General features: G+C 36.9%; 2 protein-coding genes across 4 annotated transcripts in view; one reads left to right on the top strand and one right to left on the bottom strand.

Moving 5' to 3' along the window:
- The window catches only part of FAM161B (FAM161 centrosomal protein B), an 18,613-nt gene extending 8,622 nt beyond the window's left edge, over positions 1-9,991 (top strand). The window contains exons 6-9 of one of the 2 annotated variants that reach the window (XM_032231261.1): positions 625-792; positions 1,216-1,315; positions 1,493-1,629; positions 9,550-9,991. In XM_032231261.1, the coding sequence (XP_032087152.1) occupies positions 625-792; positions 1,216-1,315; positions 1,493-1,629; positions 9,550-9,583 (439 nt within the window). In that variant the 3' untranslated portion in view covers positions 9,584-9,991. Of the gene's footprint in view, positions 1-624; positions 793-1,215; positions 1,316-1,492; positions 1,630-2,228; positions 3,463-9,549 lie in introns of those variants that run through there. The other variant, XM_032231250.1, reaches the window with a different exon arrangement.
- On the bottom strand, positions 3,364-23,179 carry ZNF410 (zinc finger protein 410). Of its 2 annotated transcripts, none has more exons than XM_032231282.1 (12): positions 22,720-23,179; positions 20,796-20,985; positions 18,051-18,186; positions 16,633-16,851; positions 16,257-16,448; positions 15,674-15,833; positions 14,363-14,544; positions 13,380-13,469; positions 12,879-13,004; positions 10,009-10,143; positions 8,550-8,682; positions 3,364-4,140 (listed from the first exon to the last, which is right to left on the bottom strand). In XM_032231282.1, exons 2-11 carry the CDS (start codon positions 20,826-20,828, stop codon positions 8,558-8,560), a joined length of 1,398 nt encoding a protein of 465 aa, XP_032087173.1. In that variant the 5' UTR covers positions 20,829-20,985; positions 22,720-23,179; the 3' UTR covers positions 3,364-4,140; positions 8,550-8,557. The 2 variants fall into 2 exon arrangements, with proteins under 2 accessions (XP_032087173.1, XP_032087165.1); XM_032231274.1 differs by having other exon boundaries at positions 22,435-22,794.

The following is a 23,179-nucleotide window of genomic DNA, read 5'->3' as shown; positions in this document are numbered from 1 at the left end:
TGATGGAGGTTATCTTTAAAAATATATTCTGTATTACATGAAAAAAGCTAAGAATTAAAGAATGGTATCAAACACATTACAGAAAGTTTTTTTTAAGGTTCAACTATAAGAAATTAACAGATTTTACTTCATTCTTTGTTTTTGTATACTTGTGATTTCATTTTGAAATAAGTAAAGGTAGTCCTTGATTTACCACCTCAATTGGGATCATATTTCTGCTTGTAAACCATTACACTTATACGTTGAGGCACCCATCTGACTGTACCGTATTTTACAATATTTTTTTGCAGAGGGCATTAAGCAAATTGTCAAGCAAATCCAAGGCCATTAGGTGAATGCAGTGGTCATGTGCGAATCTGTTTGGAATGGGCAGTTTTTTCTGGAGGCCAGTAAAAAATATGTTGTGAATTATGGTCGTGATCACAAGACCTACAACTAGTCATAAATGCAAGACAATTGCCAAGTACCCAAAATGCAGTCAGGTGAAATGGGGTACATGTATGTGGGATGCAACGTTTATGATGGTTAGAGTCTAAGCCTGTTTTAATTTTGAACAATTGTTAAGTGACTGGTCATAAGTCAAAGGCTATTTATATGTTCCATTGGCCACATCTATATTTATAGACTCCTGCAAGAAAATAAGAAATACAAGGAGAATGAAGGAGCTCGCTGGGCAGAGCTACAAAGAAAAAAATGTCAAGCAATATATAAATCAGTGACTTGTCGAGCAAAAGCTATGGATCCACATAAAAGTTTGGAAGAGACACACAAAGAAAAACTGAAGCAAAACTGGTCAGTTTTGTATATTTACCAAGTAATACTGAGAGCAAAATGTTTAAATATAGATTACTTAGTACTGTTTATGTATTCTGTACACATGTGTTTATTTAGATGGATTGGCTTTCAATTGTGCCCAAAATGTCACAATCATACAATAACTATACTTTGTTTACTTGTATTTACAGACTGCTTTTGCACAATTCCCAATTCCAAAATTTCATGCAAACAATAAACTAAAATTACACTGTATTAGAACAAGACTAACTTACAAGATTAGTCTAAAAAGATACATTAACTCAGTGACAAATAGAAACCAATTTTATTTTTGAAAGCAAAGTATCCTCTATTCTGGGAATTATGCAGAACAAAGATTTTTTTCTGTATATGAACAATAATATAGATTATTTCAGGCAGTAAATTTAATTCTTGTTTCAGGCAAAATGGCCAAAAAAGGACAAGAGAGTATAAGAAAGAACTAGAAGAGATGAAGATGCGCGTGAAGAACAGACCTTACCTATTTGAACAAGTCGCAACAGTAAATGTTTTGTAATTGAGGAATTTTAAAAAATTACCTCAAACCTATTATTTAAAATTTATTTTCTATATGTTCAACTGTCTTATTTTAGAGTTTACCTAAGTATTTTCTTTTAAATTACTATTAATTTATTTGTGAAAGAGAAAAGTGTTTCTGAGATCTCTTTTTATTCCAAAGCATAGTGCCTGTCAAGGAGCACAGAAGCTTTTTAAAGACACCTTGCAGCAATTTGGATTAAATGAAGAGTTTGTGAAAAAGAAGGGGCAAGAAGCCACTAACACAGTAGAAAAGCAACAGGATTTTGAATTGAAAAGGTATGAAAGGAAACAATGTCTGTACTAAAAAAAATATGTAGTGGGGTTGATGCCACCAAAAGGCTAATGATTGTAGTGAAACCATGATTCAGAGACCCATCCCCAGCTTCAGTAGATGTCAACATGCACTAGCATTATATTTTTGCCCGTGGTTTATGAAACCAGATATTCCATACATCTTTTAAGGTATATTCAACCTTCTTATCTCTTCAACAGGTCTGCAAAACTGGTAGGCTACACTGGCATAATCATTTACATTCTATTATTGCAAATAGATACGGAAATAGGGAGAACGAGAGAATCTAGATGGCAACTGTCTCCCTATTCTGCCAGCAACAAAACAATAAATTCCTCCAGAACTGCCCCTTAAGCACTTGATATAATTTTCTTCCCTATCATGAACCTCCAACTTTAGGTAAAATGAGAGAGTGACTAACTCAGAGACTGTTGAAAGGATAAGATGGGAAAACTATATGCTACCCTGACTATATGTGACTATATGCTACCCAGAAAGGATTCATATGTGCTAATTTTGCCACTATGGTGACCATTTTAGTATTTTTACTGACAATAATGTAATGAATGCTTTTAATCAACAGAAATCACAAATTCCAGAGCGGTACTGAGGCTGACATCATAAAACAGCTATCCGAAGAGGGTCTAAAAAGATTGGAATTAAAGTAGAAACAACTAATAAGTCTCCATTTGCTTTGAGCATATTTTCTTTTGAGGACTAGATTTCTGCAGAACTGAAGCTAATAATATAATATTATGTAATTATATTAGAACACGTGACTTTGAAGTGTTCTAGTTAGCAATATGACTTGAGGCAGTTTTAAATTTGGCTAATGCTAGATTTTGAAATCTTGCTTAAATGAAGATTGCCAAGAGGGTGAAAGGAGTTGTATATATATATATATATCAGTTATCCCAATCAGTTTGAACCAGAGAACACATTTGAAAGTTAAAGAAACATTTAAAGTTACTACCATTGATAAGTAAGGCTAATCACAAAATGCTCATTTCCCACAAGCCAACTCATGCCTAACAACCTAAGTAACAATGAATCCCAACAGTAATCTCTTAACATGCACAGACAACTGGGAAAAGTGAGCCTTCCAGAAAACATTACCTTATTTCTTCTAGCTCTTTTCTTATGTTTATGATTTAAAAACCTTTTTCAAAAACTTGGCATAGACCTTTTAGATAAGTTTCAAAAAATAACAAAAATTTTCTAGAATCGCAATGAGTTCACTTGTTTTCAACCAAAAGACCTAGATGCAATCTAAAATTTGCAGTTAATTTAACGTGAAGACAAAATTGCTTAATGTAGATTCAAAGGCTTTAGTATCAAGACAGAAAACGTAAATGTAGTCTTTTTCAAAGTACAGCTTTACACACTTGGGCTTTTGCCAAGAACACTTCACTAAATAATTGTACTGCATCCCCCTTTCCCCCTCTCAAGTATGTTCTTTATTAATTGGATAAGAATTTAGGGACAACTTAGTGCTTCTCTTAAATGCGGTTTCTTTTTGAGTCAGTGTACTCATTTCAAATTAATTTTAATGTTCCATTAGTGTGTTAGGGAGTAGCTATCCTAAATCATTTCTTCTTCCTAGAATTCAGCTCTGAACTGGGCTCTCTTGCCTCACCTCTCCCCACTTTGAATGTGTGCCCTTCTTCCTGGAAACCTGCTGTTAATGTAATCTGTCACAGTTTTTGTTTTATCTGCTTATAAACGCATTGTGTTTTTAAAGCTGTTACTCATTTTGATCCTCTTTGTAATGCAAAGTGTATTTGAAATGCCACCAAATAAATACACATGCAACCATATTGAGAATGGAAATATGTAGTTTATTTACAACAGAATGCCACTGAATAATTTCTACCTTTGATTTTTTTTAAAAACAAAAAAACCCTATTAAACCTAATAATTAGAAATTAAAATATCACAGCAAGAAGCAAGTGTGACCTAAGCAATGCTCTGAATAGTATGAGATCTTCAGTTTGGACCAAAAGCAATGTTAGTGAACATATCCACACAAAGCATGGGAAGGCAAAAATTCCCGATGAAAGAGTACCACCAACTGCCCCTATAAATAAGAAGCAAAACCAGAACTGCCACACCGTAGTGCAGAATTTATTACTAATTAAAAGATATTTCTCCAAGAACAAGCCAATATAATGTTGAGCTTAGGGTCACTTCAAAAAAGAAAAAAAATCTGGCTTTAAACTAGGTACAAGAACATTATCTCCTGGCTTTTGGACACCAGGTTAAATATTAACTCCATAATTAATAGCTGCTGTTCCATCCTCCCTTAGAAAACAAAGTTTTTTCATTGACTGAAGCAAAATCATAGTCCAGGCCTCTGCTCCATAACGTCATAAGAAGTACACTGGAGACACTGCACAAATTCCAGGAATTAAAATGTCGAACAACTTGAAAAGCCTGTTCTTTAGCTTCATATAGTATCATATATTCAGTGTCACAGATTTGCTGTTGTTCTTTAACTGTAAAATAAATGCATTCATCTTACTTCTTAGTACTTGTAGCACAGACTTCGGTTCAAATAATACTGAATCATTTTATCTCATATCTCATCTATATTGGTACAATTGTTTAATTTTAAAATATAGAAAATGTGAAACAATAGGATTAATCAATCCATGCAATATTTCTTGTTACCTAAGACCATGATTTTCTAAAGAAGTCAATATTGACCCCCGAGAATTGATGGGGATACCCATTGTTGCTGTTATTATTTGTAGTATTTTTTTGTTATTCATAGGTACTATTAAAGAAGTACATATTATAGCAATAGCAATAGCAGTTAGACTTATATACCGCTTCATAGGGCTTTCAGCCCTCTCTAAGCGGTTTACAGAGTCAGCATATCATCCCCACAGTCTGGGTCCTCATTTCACCCACCTCGGAAGGATGGAAGGCTGAGTCAACCTTGAGCCGGTGAGATTAGAACCGCTGAACTGCAGATAACAGTCAGCTGAAGTGGCCTGCAGTACTGCACCCTAACCCCTGTGCCACCTCGGCTCTCATATAATGAATATTTGGGATTGATGAACAATCTGAAATTTCATGAAGAGGTTAATGACCTGAAGAATTTGGGACCCCTGCTCAAAACAAATGTTAGTAAGTTGAGAAGGAGCCAGATGCTACTTTCTTCCCAACACTTTGCACTTCTCCTTGCAGCAAACTTTACTGTGCATTTAAATAAACACTGAAAACCAGTTTCTGGCCAAATTCTCTATCCAAATTTAGAAACTGAGCAAAACATTAGTATATCTAATATAACATATTAAGTTGCATTAATTTTCTGAACAATCTGAGGGTAAAAAAAATCAGATTTTCTAAAAATACGTTTTCTTTTGCCATCATTTAAGTAAGTTTATATTGCTGACTCAAAACCACTTTGGATGGTGCATATTCCACACTTAAAGCCATCCCAACATAACCCACCTGAAATTAGAGATCCATTCAACAAGTTGAAAGGAATAGTTGCTAATGCATCCTGTAAATACTAGTTATTATATAGATCGGATTACCAAATTAATTTTCCATCTTTAATGAAATGTTGAAAAGGAATGTTGTAATCCTCCAATAAAATTAAAAGTAAATATATTAAGATAAATATAAGAATTGTTATTAAACTGAACCTATCAAATTCTTCACTGAAATTACACTATGTTTAGCAATGATGCATTGAACTTACCATGAATATCTTTCTTCTACAGTGAGGACAGATCATTCTGAAGTGGGTATCTCTTTCCAGTCTTTCAGAAAGGGGGCTAGAAGATTCCAATCTCAGTTCTTGGAGGGAGGGGGAATAAAAGATCCCTTCCCCAGTTCAGAATACAAAACCAGAAAGGGACTCCATAAAATACTTGGGAAAGTAATACTGGAAAGTTACATAAGACTCCATAAAGAATGCAAATATTGATGACTACCTCTTTTCTTGGTCAACCAAACACCGTGTCTTTACAATAAAAACATTCATCGTAAGTCTGATGTGGATTTCCCTACAGTAAAATCAGCACATTTTAAAGTGGAATAATGTATATCAAAGCTGTCACTGGGGATATGATCATGCCCCAGGAAGCAGTCTTATTTCCTTTAGTATATTCCTGCTGAAGAATGCTTTACTGAGGTGTAAGAGTTACAGGTAGTCCTCGACTTATGCCCACAATCCAGCCCAAAATTTTTGTTGCTCTGTGAGAGACATTTGTTGTTAATTTTGCCCCATTTTATGCCCTTTCTTGCAGTAGTTAAGTGAATCACTGCAGTAGTTAAGTTAGTAACATGGTTAAGTGAAACTGTTTTCCTCATTGACTTTGCCTGTCAGAAGGTCGTAAAAGGGGTCACATGACCCCAGAACACTGCAAAAAGGGATCACGAGACCTCCGGACACTGCAACCATCATAAGTATGAATCAGCTGCCAAGCGTCTGAATTTTGTTCATGTGACCATAGTGATGCTGCAAGAGTCGTGTAGAAAACAGTCATGTCACTTTTTTCAGTGCCATTGTAACTTTGAAGTGTCACTAAGTGAATTATTTTAAGTTGAGGACTACCTATATAAAAGACAAAAATACTACAGCCCTATAGATGCCCTCTAGACAGCTATACAGGGCATTTTTTTTCTTAAGGTACTGTATCATGGATTTAAAAAATGGTACCTAAATTGGTGATTTGTTTGTTTTGAGGTTTGGAACAATGAAAAATATGATGCAAGAATGGAAGAATGTCTCAACTTGTAGCACTTGGAGCTAGTTTCTGGACTTCAGTGCCAGCTAATGTTTGATTGTTGAAAAATTGGGTGAAATAATTTCATGGGGTGGGGGGTGATAAATTTGATTATCAGACAGGACTGTATTTTTATCCTTAATCTCAATTAGCACATTACGTAGGGAGTTTCTGAATAGCTTGTCATACTTGAATGGGCCACATATTACAGATTTGGAGACAAAAAGTAGCCATATTAGCAACCAAGTCTCTGGTTAAGAATTGGCCACTGTCGAAATTCACATCAGCTATGAAGGCAATTGCCTTGGCTAATTTATTCAGATCTTGTTTGAGCTTGTTATGCTCTAGAAGTTTGAACTTAAATGCTGTTTCATCCAACCGATGATAAGTGACAAAAACAATAAATGAGGGAGGGCCTTGTGACTAAGCTGTTGCCTCATGTTTTCTGTGTTACTGAACTTCCACTATCCTGTCCCCTTGCTGTTTGAAGGGTTCCTTACAGAGGTGGGTTCCTACCAGTTTGGACCGGTTCAACCAAACCAGTAGTGGTTTGGCAGCCTGGGTCGCTGAAACCAGCAGCAACCCAGGCCTGCCATACCCCCGAACCAGTTCTCCTACGGGGCGCACTGTATCAGCAGTAATGCCGGGAGCAACCCATCCTTGGGTCCTTACCTTTAGCATATATGTTCTGCTATGGAGGACTGCTGCATGAGGGAAAGTACAGAGTTTGGTGGTCAAAGAGAATCTTATTTTTCCTGCATCCGCATCACACTTCCCATGGACATTGTTGAATACTTCAAGGAAGGGGAACCTGGGGAAGGCCACTAGCCACAGAGTATGAGAGTAAAAGGGGTATAGGAGTAACCAATGGTAAAAACCTCAACCAAGATTATGATTGCATGTGTGTGCACGTCTCACACACACACACACACACACACACTGTCCAAGGCAGAAATATAATTCAAAGAAATGTCTCAAGCTTGGTCCTCTCTAGTTATCTTATAAATAAATGGGGGGGGCCATGAGCAGTCAGACTTGTAAGATTCTGTTACTATAGCCTTATAATAAAAGTAATATTAGTATTCATAGACTAAACTGTAAGGCTCTGGGAACGGCAACCACTGTCTTCTTCCTTATATCCAGGGACAGATCTGCTTCCTCTTTCTCATTAGGTCTGAAAGGAAACATTCAGGTCAGAAGTGGCATTATGGAGGACTTCCCAATTAATGACTTGCCTTTTCTGCCTACAAAAGTAGCCTGGGACTTGTCCCTAGTCAGGAGACAGTTCCACCAAAGAAGGAGTGGAAATGTTCCTCCTTTCCCCCAATGGGGTAGGATGAGGGAAGTCTCCAAAATGGAGTTCCTTGCCATTTCTGTTCTTCCTAGATGGGAAGTGTTTGGTATAAGTCTGCTCCACAGAAGCCATGGATTTCCCAGGATTCTCTGAGGATCAAAAATTCATTGGGTCTTTGAAAAGGGATAATGCTTGGCAAAGTTAGTTCTAATGATGTGAAGAACTTTCATGCACTCCAGTGACTATTCTTCAACTTCCCAAAGGACATGCCAGCTATTATAAGTGGGTTCTCCATGGCCACCGATTCAGGAGCAGAGATATTGCCCTTCTCAGAGAATCCTGATGGGAAGGCAGACATATGTCACATGGATGCATATTTTGAAATTAAGCCCCTATCAGAAAAATCCTAGATTTGTTTATATATTTATTTGATTTCTAGAACCGCCCATATCTGCAGATAACTCTGGGAGATTCACAATTCACAATTCACTGCTATTGCTTAGCTCAGCACTCCTGAAGCGAACTGAATAGGAACAAAATACTAAACCAAGGAAAATGTAAAAATAACAGAAATCACAGGCTGAGGTCATCTTTGCCACAAAGACAACAGATGAAAAATGTAGGTAGGCATGCTTTTTGAAGCAAGAAAAGCTGGAACTGGATAAGGAAATTCTCCTGTCCCATAGGAACTGAAATTGGATTTTTTCTAACCTCATCTCTGAGCAAAGTGAGAAGGATATATGCACTTTAGAATGGTCTGGTTCCCGAGTAGAAAAACATGCAAATTACCTTCAATCACAGAAGGAGCAAATGTTTTCTGAAATTAAAAGGACTAGCACTACATTTTTCAAAACAGAAACCTTCATACCTAAGCATTTATTGTAGTAAGGATGATACGCCGTAAGAGTGCCTTGATGTTGACATGGGCATCAGATGATGAGATGGCAAAACCACATCAGATACATCATGGAGAGAATTTACTGCTGCTTCAGCTAGAACCTCTACAAATCAAGCAGAAAAATAAATGATACTTTAAAAATTCTCAACCTATAGGTACAGCATGTACCATGTAAATACAGTAAAACAAAGTTAGAAAAAAATGTGAGAGTTCCAGTAAAAAGAAAGGAATACTAGCATACAATCATTATAAGGTTACCGCTTATATATAACTTTTATATATTTGCCGCATGGGAGAGGATGTGGGTTTGGTTTGGGCAATAGTTAATTCCTCCTTCGCGTTAGCTCTTGAGATGTTGGTGCCCCTCTCAAGGGTCAATTCCTTATCCCAACTAGTCTGGAAAATTTTCATCCAGGGTCCAATCTTCCCTTGTTAGGGAATGCTATAGAGAAGGTGATCATACTGAAGCTTCAGAATACTCAAGAAACAGGATTTTCTGGATCCCTTTTAGTAGGAATAAAGGTCTGGGTATGATACTGAGAAGGTTGATTATATCCCTGGCTGTTTCTCTCTATCCTGTCTGATCCAGCAGGATGGGAATGCTCCAAGTCCTATTAGTTGTAGAATCTCAGCTAGCGAGGCTCAAAACACTTGATAATTTTTTTTAATTTTTTTTTGCTACAATGCCTGCTGTCTGCAACATTCTCCTTCTAGAGATCAGGTATATCCCAACTCTGCTGGTCTTTAGTAAGGCCCTAAAAACCTGGTTCTCTGCTTAGGCCCTGGATCCTGTCTCCCGATATGAAATGACTGTTCTTCTCAGCTGCTCTGCATTTTAACATTTTATATGTGGCTGTTTTTATTTTTATTCACTGTTCGCCACCTAGTCATTGTTGAATAATAAATAAACATCTACCACATGTCTTTTATCTCAACATTTTTGCCTGAAATCATGTAAGATCTCTTGCAGGAACACCAAAGTCTCCCAAGATTTCAGCATATGAAATAATGACTGAATTTGAGGATTCCACTGAAGCTCACACTTCAGTTCTATGGATTATAAGATACTGCAGAATATGAAATGATCATCCCAATAAGAAAGCATCCAGCCTTAAGATGAGACATCTGCTTTCAAGATATGGACTACATTTATAAGAAAATCATAGTTCTTTTCTTGTCAGATTCTCAAAAGGACATGGAATAAAATTGGCAACTCAAAATTGTTCCACTGTCAGCATACAATTATCAAGGAAGTTTTAAAATCCATCCCTTCTTGTATTACGGTTGACCTTTATGTGCTGTATTTGCCAGTTTCCATGTTAACTCCATTAAATTATGTTATATATTAAAAAATACAAGACCATCTATTCTTATCTTTGATTTCATTTCATACAGGGTTTCTTTAGATTAGACAGAAACATTTTCTCACCTTCTTTTACACCAATGATTGATTCCGGATCTGGCAAATGCAAAGATTCAACAAGGCTAGATGGAGAATTCATTGACACCAAGCTCTTGCTATCTAATTCAGATTCTTCCAATAAACTGCTGCCCATCAGTGATTCTGGGTTTAAAAAAGGAAAAACCAACACACGATTAACTTACTGTGGTCTGCAAAGTTATTTTAGAGTACAGGTGTAGGTTTCAGAAATCCATCACAGCAATGGTGTTCAAAATGTCTGTCTGCCTTACGCAGAGTTTATTTGGCTTTTATACAGTTTTAACAAGCAAAGCAAAACAGGGGTAGCAACAGCATCTTATTGGTACATTTTACTTGTCAATATCTAAGTCCATCCGAGCCAGAGTAGAAGCTCCACATAACTCCTTGGTATGGCCTATCTCTAAATAAACAGCTGAGGTAATCGGTCACTGAGCTCATGGCCGTTTAATGCGCATGTCTGTACGTAACCTTTCCTCTCTTCCCACATCTGGTTCTGCTAATTAGGTGAGCTCATAGGTATTTTCAAGGTAACCAGCTACTGAGATCATGGCATTTTACTGCACATGTCTTTATGTAACATTTCCTCTATTCCTACACAGAAAAGAGGATTATATTATCACTCACAAATCTGAATACAGAACATTTGTGCTGCACTTATCCTTACAAGATTTCCTTTGTGAAGCATAGAGGATGAGAGGGTGGTAGCAACAGGTAAATGTTGATGTGTATGTGTAATTCAAGCATAAGGTGTTTCATAAGGAAACTATAACTAAATAAGATTAGTGTTCTTCAAAGATGACTTTTTGTGAAACAAAAACTTCACTTTCACAAATTAAATTTCAAAGCCATAAAATTTAAATAAAAAAATAATAATTAATAATAAAATGTAAATACTTTATTCAGATACATTTTACTTTTATTTAAAAAGTGTATCCATTTTTACAATCCATAACTACTCTGATGTCATTTGTTTGAATGTTGTTTAAGCTATCGAAAAGACATGCCATGGAAAAATAAACAGCCTACTCAAACACAAGAGCATCTAAGTTTCAGCAGAAAAATAACTATTATGAACACACTCAGTACATATGTTCAATGAAATCTTGTGCCAAAATGAAACCCATTCTTCTGCAAACGTGATGGATTAAAGTAATTATGCTAGAAGGAAACAGGACTGGACAAACATTCTAAACTAATGATACTGCATCAGGAGTACAATGCCGAGAGGGTATAGGTAGTCTTCATTTGACCAGATTTTGAATTACCAACAGCCTAAGAAGGGTGCTTTAGGGCCTGTAAAGCACTACTGACAGTTTCGAAAAATTGCATATACCCCCATGGTTAGCTGATTGTGATCTGTTTCACTTGTGACTAGTTGTCAAGCACCCTGCAATCATATGATTGCCATTTGCAATCTTCTCTGTCAGCTTTGCCAGAAATGTCAATGGAGAAGAGCAAAGAGAGCAGGATTTTAGCAAGGATCCCTACCTCTCTATGCTCGTACACAGATTTTAGCACACTTTAAAAGCTCCCTGCCTCTCCGTAACTGTGCAAGTTTCAGTGTGCTAAAATCCTTTTCTCCTGCCTCTCTGTGTTTTATCTGCCTCTCTCTGCCTGCAGCTCCACAGGCATAGCGAAGCAAGGACACAAGAATTTAGCTCCATGCATTTGCTTAATGTAACTGTAGACTTTTAGGATCATGTTTGTCAAGCAAAGCAATCATGATAGTTGATTTGCTCAATGACTGAGATTCCAGTCCCAATTATGGTGATTAACCGAGAACTACTAGTATGAGAAATGAGGCCCAGCAACCAAGAACCAAGTTGCTTTTGATAGAAGGTACACAAGTGGAAATAAGACATATATTCAAACATAACATTTCCTAAGAAGAAACATCATGCTATAATATCTTTTCCAAGAAGGTAAGTAAATAATGTAATAATATCCAGATTTAGATTAACTAAAATTGTGATCTCTGTGTTATTCTGCTTAGTAATATATGCATTACTATTTATTATTCTGCTTAGTACTATAAGAGACAAGACCTGGGGAGGTACTGCAGTGTGGGTCTGGGCGTACCAGACCTCCCGTTTCACTTAATGACCATAAAGGGTCATTAAAGGAGGTGATCATGTGAACAGCTAGTTTACTAACCGCCATGAGTTACAACCATAATTCTGAGCTCAACTGTGGTCATAAGTCGAGAGCTACCTGCAACTGTAACTGATAGATTGAACCTCTCTGTTTACTTTATTCAGGTGGCAATATTAATCAACTAGAAATATCTCTAAAGACTTTGGGCTAGGATTAAGTAATAAAGGGGCAATTACACAACTTCCTGCCCAGCCCAGTCCTAATTTATTTACTGTAGGAAATGACCAGGCTGAGTCAAAAGACGAGGTGAAACGTATAATCAGTCTGGAGTCCCTATGTCCCTGGAAGAGACCTAAGTCCAGTCCCCGCACTTAAAGTTTCTTGACTCTTATCTGGCATCAAATTGCTTTAACTTTTAATAGATCAGATTCTTGTGTATAGGTTGCATGGAATAAACTTGCACCGCTTTTGAACTCTATCTTGCCACTTTAATTAATTAATGATACTATTTATAGAGCCACTTGTCTCACAACAGTGACTCTGGATGGCATAAAAAAGTAAAACCACTATAAGAATATAAATACATAATGCCCTGGTTAAAGCAGGAAGCACCAAAACATAAAGCTACAAAGCTCACTTACGTACCTAGCCAAATGCTCAAGGGGGTTAACTGTCACCAATCCATTAATCCTGGTATTTCTATGGATCCAATCTCTTACCAATATTTGGGGAACTCATGTTAGATTTTTCTATTTTATCCTTACCTGTTTGCTCATGCTGTCTATTGCTAATTGTTTCAACCCTCGAATGATGTTTCTTCATGTGTACATTTCTACTACCACTCTGAGAAAATGTCTTCCCACAAATTTGACATTGATGTGGCTTTAGTCCTGAAACAAGGCAGAAGAACATATAAAACAAAAAGTTAAATATTTATAATGGATCAGATAGATTGGTATCAGTAAAATTCAGTCAATATAAAGTATTAGCTCTACAGCCAAGTTCAAAACACTGTTTTGCAAGAAAATGTTCATAATTTGGAGTTGTGAATCTGTATGATCTGTAATCTTTAATCTACCAAATGTGGGTCAGGACTAGATGAGACGTTACATGCTTGAAGACTGAGTGAGATATAATACGAATAGGCTAGCGAAATTAAAAAGAAAAAGGAGGGACCTTGGAATAGGACCTAGAAGTTATACAGCTATCTCCAATAAATACTCTCTGTTCTGGGAATTTCATCTGAAGAAATAAAATGTCCTTACCTGAATGGACAACTAGGTGTTTCCGAAGGCTGGAATATTCAGCAAAGGAACGACCACAGCCCTGGGCCTCACATAAAAAAGGCTTTTCTCCTGTGTTATATCAAATTATAATTAGATTATTTGCTTCATTTTTTAAAAAGACCATGCAAATGAAAAACAGTAATTTATTTGTATGGATTTTGATAGTGCAGTTTTTGTATCATCTGTGGTATGTTGTTACCCAGATCCCTACAATATACACAATGTTCAATTTTTAGTTCTTGGTATATTCTTAAATGAAAGCCCATAATCACTCATGTATTCAATTCAGAAAGTCTGCACAAAAAGAACTCTTGACATGCACAGGAAGATATGTTATGCCACATTACCCTTATTTTCAAAATAGTGCACATGTTTCAATAAAGAATTCCTAGGTTGCTTTTAAAATAAGTCTAATTTTCACAGTAATTCCTTTCCTGATTAATTCACTTTCCCTTCAAATATTGCAGCTTATCACTGCAAACATTCTGATCTTTTTTGATCTACATTACTTCTCACACAAATAACCAGTAATGGGTTCTGTCTCTTGCATTGGAATATTTTGTTTCATACCAAATATGAATATCAAATACCTGGCTTACAACCAGAAATAAGTCTTTTGAATCTTGCCAGTGAATCTTCCATATCTGCCCTCAAAATATTTATGTTGTCCTTCTATGTTTAAAACCACCTTCTCCAGCAAAGTTTCCTCCACTATAGTCTATTTCAACTAAAGATATTCGTCACAAAGCCCACTGTTGCCAGGATCATCTTGCAATTTGATTATTCGCTTTTTTCTCTGAATCTATTTTTAAACCCACTTAAACTTTCTGTGGGACTGTAAAGAAGAGCCATGTTTACTGATGAGAATATATATCCAAACGTTTATAGCACCTCATGAAAGGTGGTCATAAACATATTCATGAAGAAAAAGTATTTTTCCAGAAAAGATTGAAAGAACATACCAGTGTGAATTCGCAGATGATTCTTTAGATTCCCAGCTGTTGTGAATTGCTTTCCACAGCCTAGTTCAGAGCAAATAAATGGTTTCTCACCATTGTGTGTTCTCATGTGCACCTTCAATCTTTGTAAAACATAAAAGCTTTTCCCACAATCTTTTGCTGGGCATGTGTAGGAGCGATCATTCCTGGAAAACAGTATTACTCTCACTAATTAATATAAAAAACTAACCAATATTAAAAAGACATTTTTGTTTAAAATATCATAATGTCACATTTTTATCAGAGAGTTTAAGTTAAACATAGTCAAAGTTAACGGAAAGTAAAGAAGAAATTGTGACAGAAGAAAATAATATTTTATTATATTAAAACTCCTAATACTTTTTGAGGGAATAACTCAAGAGATTAAAAAACAATTAAGTAATGTATTCACAACATATGAAATAAATTACAACAGTAAAGCACACATAAAACACAGATTAATACATACAGAACAAACGCAAATGTTCAAAAGAAAGGCAGGGTAATATTTTCAAAAATGAAACAATGAAGTGAGTAACACACATAATTTCTTAATTGTAAGATCATCACAGGCTATATATGTAGATTAGGCTTTCAACTAAACAAAAATAATGTACACATAAGATACAAACTGGACAAATCATAAAACAAATATAAAGGGAATATTTTAAAACCTCAATCAACTAGAAAAACAATGGCAGTTTAGAAACACCTGTTATATAATAAAAAGCAGCAAGCTGAAACAGTAAAACCAAAGAGGATGAATGCATTCACTGAAATTGCAACCTAGAGAAACACTACATGTTAAGTTATAGAAAATGGAAAGAAATCCAGATGTCTCAGAAATTCCTAATCAGTGAAAATGTTAAAGGAGTTCTTCCTATTGACAATGTTATTTCAATTGTTTTTCTAGTCATTTGAGGAAGGGGATCAGAATCCCTTGAAATGTATTCAGTTTTGCTATCAGAAAGGGCATATTCTTTTACAATTGCCTGTCTTTCCACTTGTTTGGCTGATTTGTTTTCTTTTGGGCATACATATAATAAAAGCAATACTAGTCTTATTCAAGCCAATGAATTACAAATCAAAGCAGCTGCCAGTTCTTTCAAACCTAAGCTAATATTTTAAAAAATGATCTGGATGAGCTTACAAGATAGAGATTAGCTCTCTTAATTTGACCAACTCTCCCCAAATTTAAAATGAATTGTTCTAAAGGAGAAATCAGTTATATGCTGGATTAATATACATAAAACATGTGGCACCCTGATAAACTTCAGGTTTAGCAAGTCTATATACCTGTGGGTTTTTAGATGATATTTGAAGTGAGTTGGCCATACAAATGTTCGATCACAGCCTTCAACAGTGCACTGCAATTTTTTTTCTACCCGGGGTAGGTGAGGAATGGGGCTGGATTCCTTCGGCTGTGATTCTCCTGAACAAACATGAACATTTTCTCCTGGAAAAAAAAATCCTACAATTAGACATCAACATCTACAAATAAAAAATATTGAGTGACAGAAGCTAATAAAATTAGATATATTTTTTAACGCCAAGTCTGTTCCCTATTGCTTTTCTCTATATTTCTAGTTAATAACATTCCATTTGTTTTGAAGAAATATAACATTTGCTATATTTTCAGAAACAGTGTTACAAAGAAATATTAATGAGAAATAAATACAAGTAATTGTTATACAGCACGGGTGTCAAACTCAAGGTGTCACGTGACATTTCACAACCTTTTTCTCCTCTGTGGAGCTAGGGTGGGCGTGGCCTGCGTGTGACGCATCCGGCCTGCAGGACACCAGTTTGACACCCATGTTCATCTTGAACTGCTTTAATTTGTATCTTTGCAAAGGGAATAATAAAAATAGCAACTTACCATTATTGCTTGCTTTGGCATTCTTAGCGAGCTGTGCTCGGGTGGCAGCAATCAAACTATCATGAGCCAGTTCTTGTACACGTAAAAACCATGGGGTACTGCTGTCTGTATTATTATTTGCAAAGAAATTGTTCCCAGAATCGACTGCTCCATCCTGGACAAATACCAGGTGTTCTGAAGAAGACCCAAGACCTAGAAAAGAAGTTATCTTAAGCAATAAGCAAGATAACCCAAACTACTTGTTATCATTTAGACTTATATACTGCTCCACAGTGCTTTATGTGAAAAAAAACTTCACCATACTTTTCAAAGCAGTGAATCTCAAATATTGTATCTTGTTTCTTACTAGTAGAAACTAATCTACCTACATAATTACCTGTCCGTGTTAAATTGAGGAGAATAAAGGAAGTGTTATCACCAGGCTGAAGATCTTGCAATAAGGTAGATGTATCAGGACTTGGAAGAAGGTCAGGTGGTTTCTGTACTGTTTGTGCCCTTGTCTCCTCACCATCAGGGCCAACATTTACTTGGAGACTTCGCAGAACAGCCGAAGAAGAAGCATGCTTGGAAGAATGAATATGGTTTGGGGAATCATCTGAAAGTTTTAAAAGCATTGAACTTAGAGGTGTCAGTACATTTATTATAAAATCAATGTTAAAGCCAGTGTCCTTGGGATCACACACACTATTTATTATGTTAAAATATGCCAGAATTTTCTCTTATGACATATGTATCTTATTTATCAAATTTCAACAGACTCTCAGAGGCTTAGATACAATAAAGCAAAAATACTGAGATGTCATTAAAACCATAAAACATACAATGCCAATATGAAAAGACATCATGAACCAAATATCCTCCAGAAGAATTTGGTCCCCAACGTTTTTGAAACATTGCCAAAAGAGGGGAGATTTAACTTCATGCAGGAGAATATTAAAAGGGCCACTAATAGCAGCAGCAAAAAATGTTTTGAACATCGGCCTCCCTTTCTACTTCTCCTCTAACAAAATTATAATGGTTGAGCCAGATGCTGAAAAGCAATGCACTCCTGGCATCAAGCCATAAAGGCCTTCAAAGGTTAATATCAGCATTTTAAAGTACACCAAGAGTTATGGCCACCAACACAGGGCTTGTAATACATCTATCCCTGGGTAATACTAACAATACTGTTCTAACTGAAGCTTCCTATGATTCTTAAAGTCAGTGCCATTGCAGTAGTCTAGACATAAGATAATAAAGGCATGAGTTACAGTCACAAGATACTCTTATCCAAGGGAAGTCAGGACTGATGCATCATTCAAAGCTGGGTTAACCATAACCCTACAGCTCACCCCCATTAAAAAAAAAATGTTCCACCTGTTGCTATAGCAATTGCCACAAGTCCAGGAGGATCCCTAAGTCATGGACCAGTAATCAATAATCACTGGAGTCAGAAGAAAACCCCAATGTGCAAACAACATTCCCATTTTGTTAGACTTCAATTTCAACTTGTTCTCTCTCATCCAGACACTCACAGCCTGCAGGTGCTGAGGCATCCTCAGCAGAACCTGGACTTGTGATGGAAAGTAAAATATAATTGGCATACCAGACCTCAAATCATCAGAGGATCTCTCCAACAGCTTCTTGCAGATATTACCATTCAAGGAAGCTAAATTTCTATTTATACAGCATATTATAAAAATGTTTTGCAACAAAACAGTCTAATCACAATAGATTTCTTCAAAAGTACAGTATCATCCAAAGGTGTGACACAATGCAAAATATTTTTAGAATTTGTCTGATTTCAGCTTTTACCTGGCAATATCAATCTGTTGCATTGTGGGGATTCTGTAACGGGAAGAAGAGATAGACAGGTAATATTTTTAGGTTCTGATTCCACAAGCCCCTGTCCTAGTGGGATAGATGTGTTCTGAACAAACTGAACCAGCAACTGAAAAAACAATACAAAACAAAGATGTTAAGGCAGAATAAATGAGGTAATAACATGTTTTTATGTATACAACCTCTTTTGTTCATTAATGTTAATTGCAAAAGATAGTAAAACAGGAATACTTTATCAACTATGCCTGCATAATTACTTCATAGAGACAGAAAAATATAACATTTAATCATTCAAAGATGAACCAATAACTAAAAACATGAACATTCTACAAATGCAAGTATTAACTATTAAAATTCTGACATTTTACTGTTCTGCTAAACAATGCATAACAACACTAGATATTGTAAGACTTGTTCTCTGGCTATATTTACTACCAATATTTCCTTTTTATTGTATAAGAACCATTCTTGAATTTTAATGAACAGCTGCAGTACATAATGGAATCTACATGATTTACCCAATAGTTTTTGTGGGATTGTAGTCATAGTGGAACCCAAGTAACACATGATGTGCTTAAATAGCATATCATTACAAAATAAAAAGTATCAGCTATGGAGAGCCCACTAAACATTAGCAAGGAAGTTTTTTTTTTCCTATTTGCAATGCAGGTTATAGAAATATAGAAGCAACTATGTACTGAATCAAATTCAGTACTGCTAACAGTTACTAGCAACAGCTCCTCAAGAGTACACACAGAAATACTTGCAGCACAACAGAAAGAAAATATCAGTGTCTGAATTAATCTAATCTCAATCACAATAGAAACCATCGCTTGACCTGATATTTGGCATGGAAGGGATGATGCCACAGACATTCATACCAACTAGCAATTTTGTAGAAGGAAGTATTGAAGAATAGGAGGAATTTTGCTGCAAAGATAATATGTTAAATGCCCCCCACCCAGTTGTGGAATTCAAATTTTTTTACTACTGATTCTGTGGGCGTGCTTTGGTGGGCATGGCTGGGGGGGGGTGTCATGTAACTAGGCAGTTTGCACGATGGAAAGAAAATAGTAACAGAAAATTCAAAACTGTGACAATTAATTGCACATTTATTCAAAATCCAATTTAAAAACCTTTTTAATTAATGTTAATTCAACAAAATTGTTGAACATGATCCAGTGATACCAGGTTTTCAAAGTCTGATAGTCATTTATCAAGAACCTTAGTAACTAGTAACTTAGTAAACTCAGTAACTACTTCACTGTTCAGTAAATTCTTAATGTGATGGATGGGTTTGATGAAGCAATACCAGTTTCCCAATGTCTGGTTTTAAGTCACTTAGCAGGAGTCTTAAAGCTTGGCAAAAAAGAAAAACCTTTTTCCCTCTTCCTGGCTGCTCTGCTGCCCCCCCCCTCCCCTACCCTGGGTTTCAAACTGAATGCTAGGCTCAGCTCTGCAAGGGAGAGCCCAGATGGAGGGAAATAGTTTGGGAAAAGAATAGATACCTTGGCTGGGGCGTGGGGGAGGTAGCTAGAATAGAAGCAAAGGAAGACTCACCGGGCAGAGTTCTGCTGGGCTGTGTGGTTGGGATAAACAAGGGAACCAGGGAGCAGCAGCAGCAGCAGCACCTGTGCCTCTAGGCAGGTGAGGTATGAAAAGGGGTGAGTGGGAGGGGAGGAGGGAGCCAGTCAGTGGTGCATTTTACCGGTTCTCCGAACTGCCCATAATTTATCCTACCGTTCAGGAGAACCGGTCAGAACCAGCTGAATTTCACCCCTGCTGGAAGTGCTCAGCTGACTGGTGGTCAACAGAGCCCCAGGGAGAATTGCGCCCTGTGAGGGGGCCACCTCCAGCACTCCTCTGCCATCTCCCTTGCCTCTTGGCACCCCTGCCCCACTTCTTAGCACCCCCTGCCACCCCCCTTGCCTCTTAGCACTCCCCTAAGTCATCCCACCGCCCCCCAGGGGGTGGGACCACCCACTTTGGGAACCACTGTGTTAAATTATATAGTGAATATATTTAATTGGACAAAACATAAAAAGTTGAACCCAGATGTTTACTAGTGTTGTTTTGAAAGAAATCCTACAGAATACAATTAAAGTCCCTGCCTTCAACTAACTTCCTACTTTTATTTCTTGTAAAAGACATTTTATTTCTTATAAAATTCCTCAGCAGTAGTTGTAAAAAGTAAGAAAAATTCAATTCTCAGTACAACTTGTCCAAATATTATCCTCAGACATATTAAGGAAAAATTCATAATACAACATTTTTAACACCTTGCCTTCAGCACTGAACATTTTAATCTCCAGTATGTATGTTTTACAGTATGCATTTTAAGCTCCTTTCTACAAAGCCCAACACATACTGTTAATAGTTTCTGAAACTCTTAATACAACAATTTGCCAAAATGCCAGTTCATTAGTCAAGTTCTATAGAAAAACAATAACCCATGGAAAGAAAAGTAGTTTGCATCTGGCACCAAGAGCAACTTTCTAATAAAGATCTGATATATAATTCTACATAAATTTATTTAGGGATTTTCCCCATTATATTCTTTGGAGATTATTTCTTGGTAAATGTACTTCTCTACTGACTTCTTATAACAACATACTTTCAAATGACACTTTATAGATATAGTTGGTTGAATAATGGAGTATAACACTGTACAAACATGTAAAGTATATCAATGACCAGAAATGCAAATCTGATGCTAACCTCTGGTTTAGACTCTAACTCATCTGATAACATCGATTCAAGTTTCCAACTCCCAAAGTAGATCTAGGTAAGGCATACGTTTAGGAGATCAACATAATAGTTTATACTGTTTTTTTACACATATTCCAGCCTCACAGGCTAGTGAGGGTCATCTAAACAGAGAAGATAACAGAGAGTAATTCAATGTAACCTGAAAAAAAAAGGAAAATTAATTAATTATATAAAAGATATATAGTACTCCATTATATTATTATAATAAATTATAAAGCATTGACATTTATACTCTACATAATTGCACTAGTTTTCTTATTATAAAACTGTATCTATTTCTACACTGTACACTTTTAACTAGAATCAAGATCCAGATAAAATTTTCACTCCCGGAGATAAATATTTTCTATGCAATGGCTCACTGTAGGATTTTGAATATATTTACTTGCTCCTATCTAATTTACAAAAGTCATCTTAAGGGATTAGAGGTTTTTCTGGAAACTAAAATCTGGAAACCAAACATTAAAAAACAACTTTTAAGATACTAAAGTTCATTCTCCCTTGTTTCCAATTTATAGTTAGAAGCCTCAAGTCAGTATGGCATCACAGTTTTCTATATTTAAAACTATACTAAAACTATTCAAGGACTACCAACCATCTTCAGTTAAGTTCTATGCATGTCACTGCTAATAAAGAATACTGTAAGGCTTAAGATGGCCTCAGCAGCATGCCACTTATAAGTGCCATGGTAATGACCACACTTTATCTAGTTTCCCTCTCTCCCCCCCCCCTTTCACTATATTACAATTAATTGCACTCCATATAACATCTACAGATCTGACATTAAAACCGGGACCACAAAATAAAATTGTAACTGGATAAGAGAACAAAGGATTGAGTTTGATTGCTAATGGTAGCATATATCACCAGCAATTTATTTTCATAAACCAGAGAATTATTAAAAGAATCCTTGGCAGATTTAATCAGTACAGGACATACTTTTATTAATACTAAAACTCGGTGAACTAAAAATAATCAGATACAAAAAAACCTACCCCATACTTGGAATTAAATAATTTTGAGATTTCAGATGCCAGAATTATTCACAATTCTTCCAATCCTATTTGTACAAGGTTTATTCATTTCAGCAACATAATTAGAGAGGTTGTTTGGAAAGGGAGGGGTACCGTTTTGTTATTTTAAATCTGAAGTATGACATTTTTGATGATCTACTACAAACCCCACATTCAGTTCTTCTTTCTGCCTACATCCTTAATCCTTTCCCACAAATGAACGAAGCTTGTTTTAACCTTACTTATCTGTGGCCTTTCTATTCATGGCCTTATGTTTCATAGGTCTTCACCACTGACAGACCATAAACTCTTTGGGAAAATAGTCTGACCTTTTCTTTCTACAAAGCACAAGACATTTCCCGGACAAATTATATAGGTCGCCACTACCCTCGGGGATTTCGAAGCAGGTGACGCCCTGGATCTTTTCTGTCTGAGCAGTTTTAGGCGATTCCTACAAAGACGCAGTTTAGGGATTGCCAAACAGGACGCGCCACTCAACCCCCAGCAAAACGCCTGGCGGCATCTGTCAGTTACTAAGCCGGTCCACAAAAGGAGCCAAATCCACCTGTACGTACGGTCAAAGTAAACTCGGCGGGCGGTGGGAGGCAAGAGAGTAACCTTCGGTCGCGCCTGGTCTCTTACGGCAAGGCCGCGGCCTCTACCACAACACGAAGACCAGCGAAGGAAGAGCGGCTTCTCCCAAGACTGGGTTCCCCAAAAGAGAAAGAGGGGGGATGGACGCGCTGCCGCGAGAACGTTCCCCCTGTGGCTGTTCTCTCTCGTCCTCTCTCTTGGTGCCGGGAAAGACGCGAGGGAGGGAGCCCAAACTCTCGCCTTTTCCCGGGACAATCGTTTCTTACCGGCATCTCAGGACGGTCCGGATATGACGTGTCCAGCAATCGGAAATTCCAGCATCCGCTCTAGGACAAATCATAGAGTGAGGGGAAGACAAAGGTCTAGTTCTAGCGGTTTCTCAATTTTGGCCTCTTAAAGATGTCCGGACCAGCGAATGCTGAGTAAGGAATTCTGGGAGTTGAAGTCCAGACATCTTCAAGTGGCCAAGGTTGGGAAACGCTGCTCTAGCGCCTCTGACGCACAGAACTAAATTCGCGGTTGAAAAATGATTTGATCAATTGCTGTGCATTGCCTACTTCCGGCTCTTACTGAAGTGCCCTGGCTGGCGCGGCAAATGGGATGGAGAGAAAGCAAGAGATCAACTTTAGAGACAAGGCAGTAACACAACTCCCAGGATCCCGCGTAGATTCCTCTGTAGCTCCCCCGAAATGGAAAATAACAGAGTCGTACCCTGCATGTGTACCC

This window comes from Thamnophis elegans, chromosome 1 (genome assembly GCF_009769535.1).
Source record: "Thamnophis elegans isolate rThaEle1 chromosome 1, rThaEle1.pri, whole genome shotgun sequence".
Classification (NCBI taxonomy): domain Eukaryota; kingdom Metazoa; phylum Chordata; class Lepidosauria; order Squamata; family Colubridae; genus Thamnophis; species Thamnophis elegans.
The sequence above is the reverse complement of the archived record's forward strand: the minus strand, read 5'-3'. Positions and strand labels throughout refer to the sequence as shown.

Excerpts from the sequence above, each read along its gene's own strand:
- ZNF410 (XM_032231282.1), bottom strand. The coding sequence starts at position 20,828 with ATGTTATCAGATGAGTTAGAGTCTAAACCAGAG. Across the intron at positions 16,449-16,632 it reads CCTCAATTTAACACGGACAG|GTCTTGGGTCTTCTTCAGAA; the intron begins GTAATTATGTAG and ends CTTCTTTTCTAG. Across the intron at positions 14,545-15,673 it reads TATCATCTAAAAACCCACAG|GAATGATCGCTCCTACACAT; the intron begins GTATATAGACTT and ends ACTGTTTTCCAG.